Source organism: Rhinichthys klamathensis, unplaced genomic scaffold (assembly GCF_029890125.1).
Source record: "Rhinichthys klamathensis goyatoka isolate OS25496 unplaced genomic scaffold, OSU_Roscu_1.1 h1tg000076l_1, whole genome shotgun sequence".
Lineage (NCBI taxonomy): Eukaryota > Metazoa > Chordata > Actinopteri > Cypriniformes > Leuciscidae > Rhinichthys > Rhinichthys klamathensis.
In genome coordinates this window covers 1,990,013-2,002,751 of record NW_026606618.1, presented here as the reverse complement: position 1 = coordinate 2,002,751, position 12,739 = coordinate 1,990,013, and the positions used below count along the sequence as shown (strand labels likewise).

General features: G+C 37.5%; 1 protein-coding gene across 6 annotated transcripts in view; it reads right to left on the bottom strand.

Annotated features, from left to right (window-relative positions):
• The window catches only part of shank2b (SH3 and multiple ankyrin repeat domains 2b), a 152,691-nt gene that overhangs the window by 8,539 nt on the left and 131,413 nt on the right, over positions 1-12,739 (bottom strand). For 2 of the 6 annotated variants that reach the window (XM_056250875.1, XM_056250880.1), the window contains 6 exons: positions 4,144-4,279; positions 3,706-3,795; positions 2,722-2,742; positions 908-967; positions 484-608; positions 52-163 (listed from right to left, as the gene is read on the bottom strand). In XM_056250875.1, the coding sequence (XP_056106850.1) occupies positions 52-163; positions 484-608; positions 908-967; positions 2,722-2,742; positions 3,706-3,795; positions 4,144-4,279 (544 nt within the window). Of the gene's footprint in view, positions 1-51; positions 164-483; positions 609-907; positions 968-2,721; positions 2,743-3,376; positions 3,386-3,705; positions 3,796-4,143; positions 4,280-12,739 lie in introns of all 6 variants that reach the window. The other 4 variants (XM_056250876.1, XM_056250877.1, XM_056250878.1 and 1 more) reach the window with 4 other exon arrangements.

The following is a 12,739-nucleotide window of genomic DNA, read 5'->3' as shown; positions in this document are numbered from 1 at the left end:
ACGGGATAAAGATTTACTTCAGCAACAAAACAAAATTGAACAACCACACACCTATAGATGTTTGCCGCCGTATGGTTCCCCTTGGTATACCCAGGAAGGGGCCTCTAGGACTCCCTGGCTGTTGTGGTGAGTCTACTGCTGCATCCTGACTATTGCAGAGAGACTACAAAAGACAGAATAAGGCTGACATGATAATAAGGACACGCAGAATGCAGCACTTTTGCAGAGCATCTTTTCAAACTAGGCTTCACATAATATGTTGAAATTATTTCATTAAAAGAGACTAAAACGATGAAATAAAAATGTCAAGCAGTGAAGCATACTCAAAAGCCTGTACATAACTACACTCTAATTTAGGGCATGCATGGGCAACAGTCTTACCAGACTTGTGAAAAGTGGTTATTTCAGTTAGGCTACAATACAATTCTTAACAATGCCATGGGAGTCCAGAACTCTAGGGGACATTAGACAAGGCACGCTTACATTCATTTCAGGGCTGACAGCAAAACACTTGCTAGTTGGGCGTGGTTTGACCGCCGCCACCCTCAAATCTGTGTTTGAGTTGTCCCACATTGGTTTCTGGGGGGGTACGACCTCATCCACTTTATCTGTAAGACAACAGCATCTTAAATTAGAAAGCAGGAAGCTACATTTAAAATAAACTCAGTATCAAATATTGCTAATTTCCTTTAACATGATCCTCAAAAACAAGGATCCGAAACCAAGCAAGGATCCGAAACAGAGCAAAAAAGGCGACAGAAATAGATACAACGACAATGGTCAAGGTCAAAGCCGTGCAAGCGCTTCCTGGTTCCGTTAGAGAAATCTTAGCACTTCTTTCAACGGCCACTGCGCAACATGCTAGCATTTTTTTTTTTTTGACAGCTCCCATGCATGGGATGATTACTTAGTGTGACTTGAAATACAATCCTCTTCTTCAGACCCTCATTATCTGAAAGCTGATCATCTACACAGAAATGGAGGAAAGGGAAATTCAGAGTCTGATTTCCTAGCATAAAAGTGAAAGACTGAATCTGGTAAGTTACACACACACACACACACACACACACAAAAACCCCTGTACACCTGGCATTAAAATGTTTCGTATCTGGATATTGTTTAATTGGATTTAATTATTCTTTACAAACACACTTCCTTGCATCATTTATCAAACTTTAAAATCAGTGATGACAACTTAAAACGATTTCTGTTATGTTGACAGACAAAATTAAGGTATAGTGTTTCCCTAAATTCGAAACATTCCCACAGTAAAATATGCTAATAAGGAGAAAATAAACTTTAAAGCACCCAAGATTAAAAATCAGGAGAGATGCTGACAGATTTGTTAATTAAGCCAGGTGACCCAAGCGCATGACTGCAGTATAATTTGTGTCAGATAATTATTGTAGTGCTGCATTATCATTATAATTTCATCATCTGCATTTTTAAGCAGATAATGAAATGCGCATTATCATTTACAACTTTATCGAATGTGGTCAGAATTTGTGCCTGACCACCTCAGAACGAGGTTTCAGTGGTTCAGTTACAATACGTTTTACACTTGGGTGCTATTTATGTGGTCAAGTGCTGACCATACATATCTGGAAATGCTTGTTAATGCCAGGACTAAAGGGGGCCAGTTACACCTCTTCATTCGACATTATATGGATATATACACTCAGGTTTTAAATTTAAAATCCCATCATAACCCTGAGGCGAAGCTTATTTAAAAAAGAATACTACAAAAACTGCCCATTCAGAAGAATCTGTCTAGTTAATATTCATAACAGAAAGCATATCAGACTGCAGAAAGAGTATGCATTTGTTTTGTTTTTTTATAAACAAGGTAATATCTATATATCTTGATAATATCTAAATATGGATTTAAAATGACCCTCTTTGATGAACTCAATACGTACAAGGCTGTTTTAAGGACACAGCAGGTCTACTATGCAGCCAGTCATATTATGTAAACATAAAACTAATGCTTACAACGGTTCAGAAAATATCGTCTTCAAGAAGACAAAGGAGTCCATTCAGCAGCCTAAAGATGTTGTATCATATCTGTGCATCAGTCACAGGTCATCATATTCCTGATCATTGATAACAGTGGTGATAGCTTTACAATGAAAATATGGCATTACATTTTGCAGGTGGAATGTTTCTATATTAAACATATGCAGCATTATTTCCATGGCAACGTCTTGTTTTAGAGAGATTTAAAGCTGGAGCAATCCCTCGTATGATAATAGTTAAAATGTAGTTCTTTAAAGGAAGAAATTATCTTAAAATGTTTATCTTCTCTTTGAGGAGCGAAATGTAGGCAGGATCCATTATATCAGTAGGAACAAGGACATGTATCTGAAGCCAGTTTTGGCATGGGAAATTCGTGGCTCTTGTTTTCTCAAGCGCATCCTTTTTATAATAGAAGTCAGGCTGTTGAATAATATATTCTTACATTGCACTTTTGAAGATCTAGGGGGTCAATAAGTGAAGCTAAAGGCTTATGGAGCATTTTGCAGTGTAAACACATTTGGTCTGTTTTCACAGTAAGCAGTCTTCCATTCAACTGGTAAATTTTGATTATTGGAGAGAGAATACAAATTATTTGCACATTTTTTTCACTGAATGATATCAAAAAAGCTAAATTGTGTTAGAAAAATAATTACTGTTGCTAAGCTGAGGTGACAAATATTTAAAGAGTGCTTAGGGAAAACTCACCCTTCTTTTTCCTCAAAGTGGCTTTAACATAAAAGAACAATTCAGCTTTATTCAAGTATTAAAATTCAGAGATAATTTCCAGAAAACATGACGAGGAGAACCAACGTTTGGAATACACAGTATTCCTCCACATGGCATTGACCTGTGCATAATGTAATGCCATTTTAGACGGAAAGCAACAACAAATCCATGCAGTTAACTTTTCAACACTACACAAGACAAGTAGATTAGTATCCAATATAACAAAGTGACGAAAAAGACAATTAATTCCTGATTACACAATATAAATAAGGATTTAATACGCATGTAATACTGCTTACCATTTGTGCCATTGTTTAATTACTAATAATTAAGACAGCATGACCCATCAAACCCTAGATTTAGCTGTGGTCACCAGAATAAATCCTTCACAATCCAACAACGATCCGCTCAGGTGAAATGCGTAATGCTTTTACAGTGAATGTGAAGGTAGTACTTTTGTTTTCTTTAGTAGGGACTACACAAAAACTGTGTATGGACACAATGTCCACATAATCAAAAATCTCTGTCTCAAAAAAATACATATAACAAAGTCACATGCATGCCAGGGAAGCACAGCAGTACAATTTGTACATACAATTTGTAAACAATATTTTTTTAAATAATCGTATAATACCTTTATCCACTTTTAGGTCAGCATGCAGGAAAACAAAACAACATCAAAGTTCATTTCATAATGAACGGTAGCTGTAGAACAACAAAAAGTGTCACAGGTTAAAATGCATTCACAAGAAATTTTTTTGCTTAAAAACAGCTAGACGTAACAGAACAAAATGGACCTGAACCTTTTAACTTGACATGTCGTCTTAAAAATGCAGCTCTCATCTCATGAGACACCAAAAACACAACACAATGCAACGTAACCTGTGTGAATGGTCCCTTATCTTGTTTAAAAAGTATTAAGAGAAACTAGACATTAAATGAGATGCTTCTGCTTGGCTAGACTGGGCTTACCTAGGTCTTCTAGCTCTGAGGTCATAGATTTTGAACGCATGGACAAGGCTGTGGAGGGAGCCCTCCGTGGTGGTGGTGGTGCTATAGCAACAAACCAAAAAAAAAAAAAAAAATAGAGCAGGTACAGTAGACGCTTTAGCCATGGGCTGTAGCATTCCCATGGGGAGGCATTGTATACAAAAACAACTCATGCATTCAAGGTTTGCCGATTCACATTTTAAATAATGAATGCAAAAGAAGAACTTAAAAACACAAATTAATAGTGTTATTAAAATCAGTGATTAGTAAAACTAACATTAGCATTATGGAAAAGCAATGGTTAGAATCACATGAAAGGAGTTTTGTCAGCTTAATTTTCATACGTATGACTAAACATGTTCCTTCATGATCCAGTCAGTCGGGAAACCCTGAACAAATCAAGACGTTTACCTTTCTTTCGAGCCGTGTCATCAGGGTCTAGATTTCGACTGACCGTCACCACTTTGATGATTAAGTGGTTGCCGCCGTGACGAATCATGTTGACCACTTGTTTGTGGCCCACTTTGACAACATTGTCCTGGTTCACCTATAAAAAGAGGAACAATTAAGCATCAGCAGTGGTTTACAAATTATTTCCTTTACAATGAAAATGCCTTTTAGGCATGTTAAGTAGGGCTGAGACAACTAAAAACTTGTTAAACCGCACCACCGCGGTGGCTGAGTAGCACCAGTGGTGGTCCGCCAAAACACATTTTTTTGTATGTGAAAGCTGTTTTACATTAATATTATGACACGAGTGAAGCACAATATAAATAATAGGTTAGCAATTAAATGTTACATCGCAGCCATGGAAACATTTGGATTCATGACGAATGAGAGAGTTGTGCGTGAGCCCATAAATTTAAGCTTTGTCGGCTTTGTATTCTGGTTTGCGATCTGGTCACCCGATTATCAGCGAATTTAACAATAAATTAGTTATTCCACTGGACATGGAATCTCTTGTTTCTTTTCCCAAATCTTCACTCATCTCACCCATTTTCAAAGGGGATTATAAACATTTCTTCCTTGGTTAGCTTTTAATTAGGCCTATTATATTCACATTCTTTACTGTGGTAAAGTAGAAAATAGCCTACCTTTTTACTTGCATGTCAAATTCTTTTTAACACAGTTTGTGCTTGTTATTAGACTTGGTAAGGCACGTCAAGTTTATTTGTAAAGAGCGTTTCACATGCGCGGGTGATTTTAGTATTCTTTCTCTGTCTTTCTTTGTTACTTTCTCTGGCAGCGCAAAATCAAACATAGCCTAAATGCCTTGCCCTTGAGGAAGATAAAATTCACTCTTCAGACCTTTTACAACAAGTAGCTTTCCTGCTCATGTCCCACATCCCTCTCAAAGCGCAGAGCGGTAGGCTTATATGACGCGTCTTTGTGTGGAAATCGAACGTTTTTTTTTTATATTTAACTTTATTATATTATTTAAGTTACCATTATTTACTGATATTTATTTAATGCTTTACAGGCTTTAGTGTGTTGTTTCTTTGACGGAATTGCTCAAATAAACACGCATGTCTGTTGCGAAATGGATGTTTGAGCCTAGTTTATTATTATTTTTTTATTTCAAAACATCCCCCCCAACCACTGCGGGTAGTTGGTCCATTACCACTGCGGTGGTAAAGAACTGCCACCGTCACAGCCCTAATGTTCAGATGTTTACAAAGGAATAAAAAGTCAAATGTACTGTTGTCACAAATTGGCACTGTTGTGCATAATTCAATTCCTGCTTTTTGCTGTAAAAAAAAAAAACAGCAGACGAATTATTGTGTTGATGTACATCTTACTGGGCTGGATATATGTTCAGAATTGGATACTAGCGTACAGTACCTTTAGTGCATACATACTTAAATAATATATATAAAGTTTGGGGTTAGTAAGATTTTTTTTTAATAAATAAATGAATACTTTAATATCGAAAGAACGCATTAAATTGATCAAAAGTGACCGTAAAGACATTTACTGTATAATATTACCCCCAAAAATCACTTTCAAATAAATGCTTTTTTTCACCATTGATAATAATAGGAAATGTTACTTGAGCACCAAATTAGTTTCTAAAGAATCATGTGACACTGAAGACTAGAGTATTTTTTTAAATACATAAAAATAGGAAAAGATTTTTTTTTTACTTTAAATTTTATTTCATGATATTATTGTTTTTACTGTATTTTTTTTAATCAAATACATGTAGCCTTGGTGAGCAGAAGAGAGTGAAATATTAGTTGCTTGCTTGATATTAAGGGAAGGATACATTCTCATTCTAGAAAACATTGTACAAAAGTACAAAAATGTGTACAAAGGCGTTGTCATAAAATTTTGGGTAATTTTTTTATCAGAAGACAAAAGCTGAATCGTGTAGGTGCGTATTTCATTTACTCAAATTTTAGGAGTGCACTACAATAAATACGGCCTCAAACAAACAGACTAAAAGCCCATAAACCTCCAAATCTTGATTTAATAGGCATAAACTTCGGTTTACTACATCATAGTGAAGTAAATTGATCTTGAGCATTCAGCCACCCGAAGGGTTATAAAATCTTGCAAGTTTGTAATGGTTCCTGGCAATGAAACAGAACAAGCATCAACACCAAAGTACACTAGCCCTACTAAATTTGCTATCAAAACATCATTTATCTCCCAATTGCCCTATTTAAACCAGATATACAAAGCCATTATTTTATCCACAATGTTTTAAAATTTCCTTTTGTCCTTATACATTTTCTTCACTTAAATGGTCACAATTCCAGAGGGAGCTGTCATTGGAAAGGCATCAAAAGGTAGTAAATCAAACTGGGGTTTAAACGTTTAAGTGGGACATTCAATCTGCCACCGAGCCGGTACTGGTGAGCTCAATTGCATTTAGCTACAGCAGAGACGATTTGCCAATGGTGATAATCGTTGATATATGGGCAACATTCATCACCAGATATTTTTTCATCATCGCTTTTCAACAGAGGTGTAAAGTCCAATGACTCCAAATCTCCAACTGGACTTAAATTCAGGGAGAAAGAATTTAAATTCAACATTTTTTTAACATTTGTACTGCATGAAAGTGAAGCACACACTCCCAAAACTATTTGAAGAGGCTCTAAAAACTATTTGACATAAGTTACCTCAACTTTAGACCACAGAATGGACCACAGTTTGGAAACAACACTAGATTTTTTATTTTATGAAGACAATTGAGTAGCACCTGCTTGTGCAAAACTCATGCCAGGATCTTGCAAGGGCATTGCCATGGTGTTCAGAAAGGTTGCTAGGGTGTTCTGGGTGGTTGCTAGGTGGTAGCTTACTGACCCGAGGCAAAAGAGGCAAAGAAAACCCTAAAAAAAACAATATATAATTCTGCCAGGCAAAAATCTGAATGAGTAGAAAAGTAATATTACACCAAACCTCAACATGCCACATGATTTGACAATCACGATTGTCATATGACCTAAAGTAAGAGAAATAGCAATAGTGATAGTTGCCTTAGCAAGTAGCACTAATGACTACGATAAAGATGTTGATATGCTTTGATATAAATCGTCTCATAAAAGGCACTGCAGGCAAATTAGAGAGACACCCCTGCTCCTATGGCATTTCTCTAGCAAAACGAGAAACACCGTGACTATGAAACAGATCAGCAGAGAGAAAATGAGAGAGACAGGTTTGGGAGAGATCTTAGAGTATGCCTTTTACCGAAGAAAAGGTTACGTGAATAAGCTTGGGTAACCTAGGAAACAGCCGAGAGAGCCGAAGTCGTCTTCATGACGAAGAGAGCTTTGCTGCTCCTTTTATTCCATCATGTGTGTTTGTGTGATTCATAAATGCTGCGAGCGTAATAGAGAGCAAGGGACTACGTATGTGAGCATATGCGAGAGAGATTGCCATTGTTCCAATTAAATAAAATTAGCTGTACACAAGTAAGAAAGCAAGCCGTAATCAATGTGGGATTAGGAGTGAAAGGCCCACATGGAGAGCCAGGAATGTTCAAAAAAAGTAACAGCCTTTAATGTTAATCACAGTTATCTTTTCTACATCCCTACTGTGATTTTCATACTGTGCATTCCAAAGGCACCAGAAGACAAAATAACTGCCTTACATCTTAGAGCTTGACCTTATGACAGATGATGTAAATTTAGAGAGATTGAGAAGGAGAGAGAGAAAGCTCTGTGAATCATGAGCTGTACTCACAACTCTGTGCAGATTTGAGCAGTGCTCTAGATTTTGGTGAGTGCTGAAGGAGGAGGATGGGCACAAATTTCCTAGCATTCTCACTGACCTCTAGTCTCTCGGCATGTCACACACTGGTAATGAGATTTGGGCTCATTTAGGAAGTGCTGGGACCAGATGTAGATAAAGCTCACAAAACAGCACAATCTCACCATGGCCACTTCATCTTGATAATCTCATTATGCCGGAGCAGAGCTAAATCCAACCAAGCTGAGCCTGAGCACAGGAATCTGATTTTTGTGTTGGTTTTAATACAAGGACATGGAATATGGGTCATTATTTACCCACCCTCATGTCGTTCCAAACATGTATGCTCTCTTTTCCCCTTAAGATACAAAAGAATAATTTGGAGAAACTTCTTACAGCTTTGTTAGGAGTGACCACAGGCTGCAAAACTCTAAAAAGGAACCTATAGCATCATATCTGATCATATGAATTACTTTTATAGTTGTTGTTTTTTTGACAGTCTATAAATTATCATTGCAGGTATACTGGTTTGGACAGCATGAAGGAATTACATGAATTTATTCACCCTGATGCAGAGGTAGAAATTTTGAAGACTGTCCATCTGAGCAGGAATTAGCTAAAGAAGGCTGAACTACCTTAAAAAAGCAACTAAAGCAATAAAATGTAATATTTTTAAAGATGCATATACTGTATAATGATATATATTATTTGAACTTTTATTTTACAAAAAAAAAAATTCTGCTTAAAGAGCATATTGCAGGTTATAAAAAAACCTAAATTAATATATAACCTTGTATGAAAATACCATATAAAAAGTTAATGTAGGATTTAAAATGTTTTAAAACGATATAAGGGCACAAATTTAGTAGATCAAGTGAGCGTTTCTTGGACTGCTCGTAAAAACGGCTTTTTTTTCAAAATCGCGTCATTTTACGTCACGCTAGGGAGCCTCAGCCTCGGCTCAGTGCAGTAGGCTGGTATTCAGTGAGAGCGGCCGTGCGTCAGTGTGTTTTCGGTAGTTTTTGTATTTTAATTTATCATCGTCATGGTAAATTATTGTTTGTGGAGGTTGCAAAAACTCCGGCCTGTCAGGACATCGAGTCCACAGGTTTCCATAACAAGAAAAGGGACGGTGTTGTTGTATATCTTTCGTGCCTGGTGCGGTTTGTGCAGGTGAAGAGACGGGATTTCTCTTCCGCATCGGCTTCGAGAAACGCGGTCGTGTGTAGCGTTCACTTCAGATCGGAGGATTATCATCCCGGCGATATGATGGAGTTCAACATGGGATGCCGAAGCAAAAATATTTATCGTCTAATACTGTACCAATGGCATGAAATAGTGTGATATAGGTAGTCATGCCCTAAATAGGCAACTTGTAATTGAAAAACAAAATTACTCAGGTTGTTTAAATATTCAAATCTTTAATTTTCTGTTTATGTTATAACCCAGGTGAAAAATACGTATTAAAAATGTTCTTGGGTATGTTTTTAGTACAATAGAAATATACTTAAGTATAGTTTTTATACATTTAATAGTATAAATCTACCCTAAAAATACTAATGTCTGCTGGCCTGATATACGATGGTAATAATCTGTACAATACTGTGAGCACAGTGTATATCGTTAGCGAACGATAAGCACGTCTCTCACCAATACACCTGTCCTGTTCTCCACAGGTTCTCACACCACAACTCATGGTGTCTCTGACCGTTCTGTCTGACATTAGTCCTGGCCTGTCCCTGGTCTCTTGGCAGCATAGCAGGCTCATAATTGTATGGCTGTGGTCCGTCATACGAGTAAGTACTTCCTCAGCGTCCGAAATGTCATTGCGATCCATTGTTTTCCTGTTGTTTGAATCGACCGCTCTCTCGCCCGTTACGTCACGCCCGCCACGCCCATTTTCAGACGCGGAAGTAACATTTTCTCACAAAAACGACTCCAGAAGCTTCTGCAGCGTATTTATAAGTATATTTTAAAGAAAATCTAGTTCCTACATTATTTTTCTATACATTGACTCGTTGGGTCCTCTAACCTGCAATATGCTCTTTAAGCTGTTGCACATCAATGACAGGGGAGAATGTGTAAACTGACCAATCAAAATGGATATGCAAATAGAGTAACATCATTTCCACAAAAAAACTTAACATATAATAACGCATAAGGATAAGAAAGGTCAGTAGCCAGTAAACTTTCAGATCCATTTGGTTCAATATCAATTTAGTGCATTATCAAGCCTGCTTGAGGTTAACGCAGAAGGTGGAGGGAGATTGAATATATATAAATAAACTGGACAATTAATTCATAACAGATGGATAGACACTTTCTAGAAATGTTCAAATTACTGAAGGAACTCCTCCTTGCCATAAATAATTTGAGCAGAGGAATAGTACACATTCATTTACAATTGTTTATATTGTCATAGTTCTAAAGATAAATATATAGAAAAATAACAGCATATGTCACGAGGGTGAGTAAATAATGATAGAATATTCATTTTCTGGTGAACTATTCCTTTAAGTGTTAAACATGCTGATCCGAGTCTCTGTGTGTCACGAAAACTGAAATCAGGTTAAAGACAGCTTAGGATGCAAAAACTGGAATTTGGGAGGTGCTCTTTTTATACACATCTCAACACACAAAATGCCAATTCTAAAATGATCATTGATTATAACAGTTTGTGATTTCACGGTGCAATAACAGACATAAAAAAAAAACACGCGGAGTCGCGGACACACAGGTCTTGACTGATGGATGTGTGTGACATGTGGTGAGTATCCCACACTTGATTAAAATCTGATGAAATTAGCAGGCGGTTATCCTCTGCACAGAGTCAGCACACAGGAAATAAACCATAAAACGATAAGCCTTCCATTTGGCTAATCAGATCAGTTCTGCTCAGGGTCGTTCTGGTCACAGTCTCAATACACACGTAAAAACAAAACAAAAAAAACTCATAAACCAAATGAATTTCATTGCTTCTCTGCAGTCCCCAGATGCACCACAGAATTTATGCTTGCTGTTCTATTCAAGGACCTTAGAGATTCTGTGTGTGTGTGTGTGTGTGTTCACGTGCTGTTCATCCAACTTGAGAGTGTGTGTGTCTGTGTGACAGAGAATCTACAGGGACCTCCATATTTCATGAAGGATGATTTTGTGTCACATCTGGTCACTTCCAGAAGAATAAAGATGTGTACTGCACTCACACACACACACTCTTTATACACATGCACTTACTGACACAAACAAGACGTGCATGCACACATACACATTCATATATATACTTGCTCACTAAGCCATTATGTAACAGTCTATCCATGTTCACCCTTGTGGTTACATAATGCCACTCGGTGAACTAGGAGACCCCCTCCAGGTATCTCCACATAGACAGAAACACTAACCAGTAGTAATAGAACAGTGAGGATGCATGGACAAGGGAAGGCTCTTACTATTTTATTTAGACCATAAAAAAACAGGAACCACTCATCTACAGACCAGCAAAAACCATCTAAACTAATGTTATATATTATACAAGAAGACTGGAAAACATTATTTATGAGGGTTTTTGAAGCAGGTTTTGAAAAGGATGCAATTTGGAGGTGTTTGGCCCACAATTTGGCCCACAGGGACCCGAGTTTAAGCCTGGCATGTGTCATGTCCCAATCCAATACCTTCTATCTTACCCGGACTTTCCTGTCCCTGTCTTCACTTTATAAATTAAACATAGCTTAATCTTTATTAAAGTTTCAAAAGCTATTCAGTTAAGAGCAGTGAGTGATTTCTTTCTGTCCTTTTTTGTTTGATTAACATTAAAAACACAGACAAAAGCAGAAATATTAGCCTGCTGTCACTTTAAGACCAAATGCATGAATTCAATACGGATACTGTACACATTCGACTGTTTACGTTACTCAAGCAATAACCGACTGTGTTTCCTAGAATGTCTGTTCAAGCTCAAGAAAACGTGAAACAAAGCTCATTTCAGTACTCGCGTGCTGTCTGAGGATGCGGCTTTCTGGGTGCGGCTTTGGATGTGTGCGCACTAAACTTTCCACACAGCGCGCAAGTTGAATATTTAAATTGGCAAGGCTTAAAGGAACACTCCGACTTTTTGGGACTTTAGCCTATTCACCTTATCCCCCAGAGTTAGATAAGTCCATACATACCTTTTTCATCTCCGTGCGTGCTATAAGTCTGTTTGACGCACCCACCGCTAGCCTAGCTTAGCACAAAGACTGGATGTAAATGGTTGCAGCTAGCATACTAATCCAAATAAGTGACAAAATAAAGCAAACATTTTCCTATTTACATGTTGTGATTTGTATAGTCACAGAGTGTACAAAAAACAAAGTCACATGAGACAGACATTTTTTAACCGTATAAATACTGAGAACTATATTCTCTGAAGGCAAAGCACTGCTACTTGGGCGGAGTGATAACCGCAGCACCTGAGACGAGCCGTGGTGAGGAGCAGAGAGCGCGTCTCAGGTGCTGCGGTTATCACTCCGCCCAAGTAGCAGTGCTTCGCCTTCAGAGAATATAGTTCCCAGTATTTATACGGTAAAATATGTCTGTGTCTCATGTGACTTTGTTTTTTGTACACTCTGTGACTATACAAATCACAACATGTAAATAGGAAAATGTTTCCGTTATTTTGTCACTTATTTGGATCAGTATGCTAGCTGCAACCATTTACATCCAGTCTTTGTGCTAAGCTAGGCTAGCGGTGGGTGCGTCAAACAGACTTATAGCACGCACGGAGATGAAAAAGGTATGTATGGACTTATCTAACTCTGGGGGATAAGGTGAATAG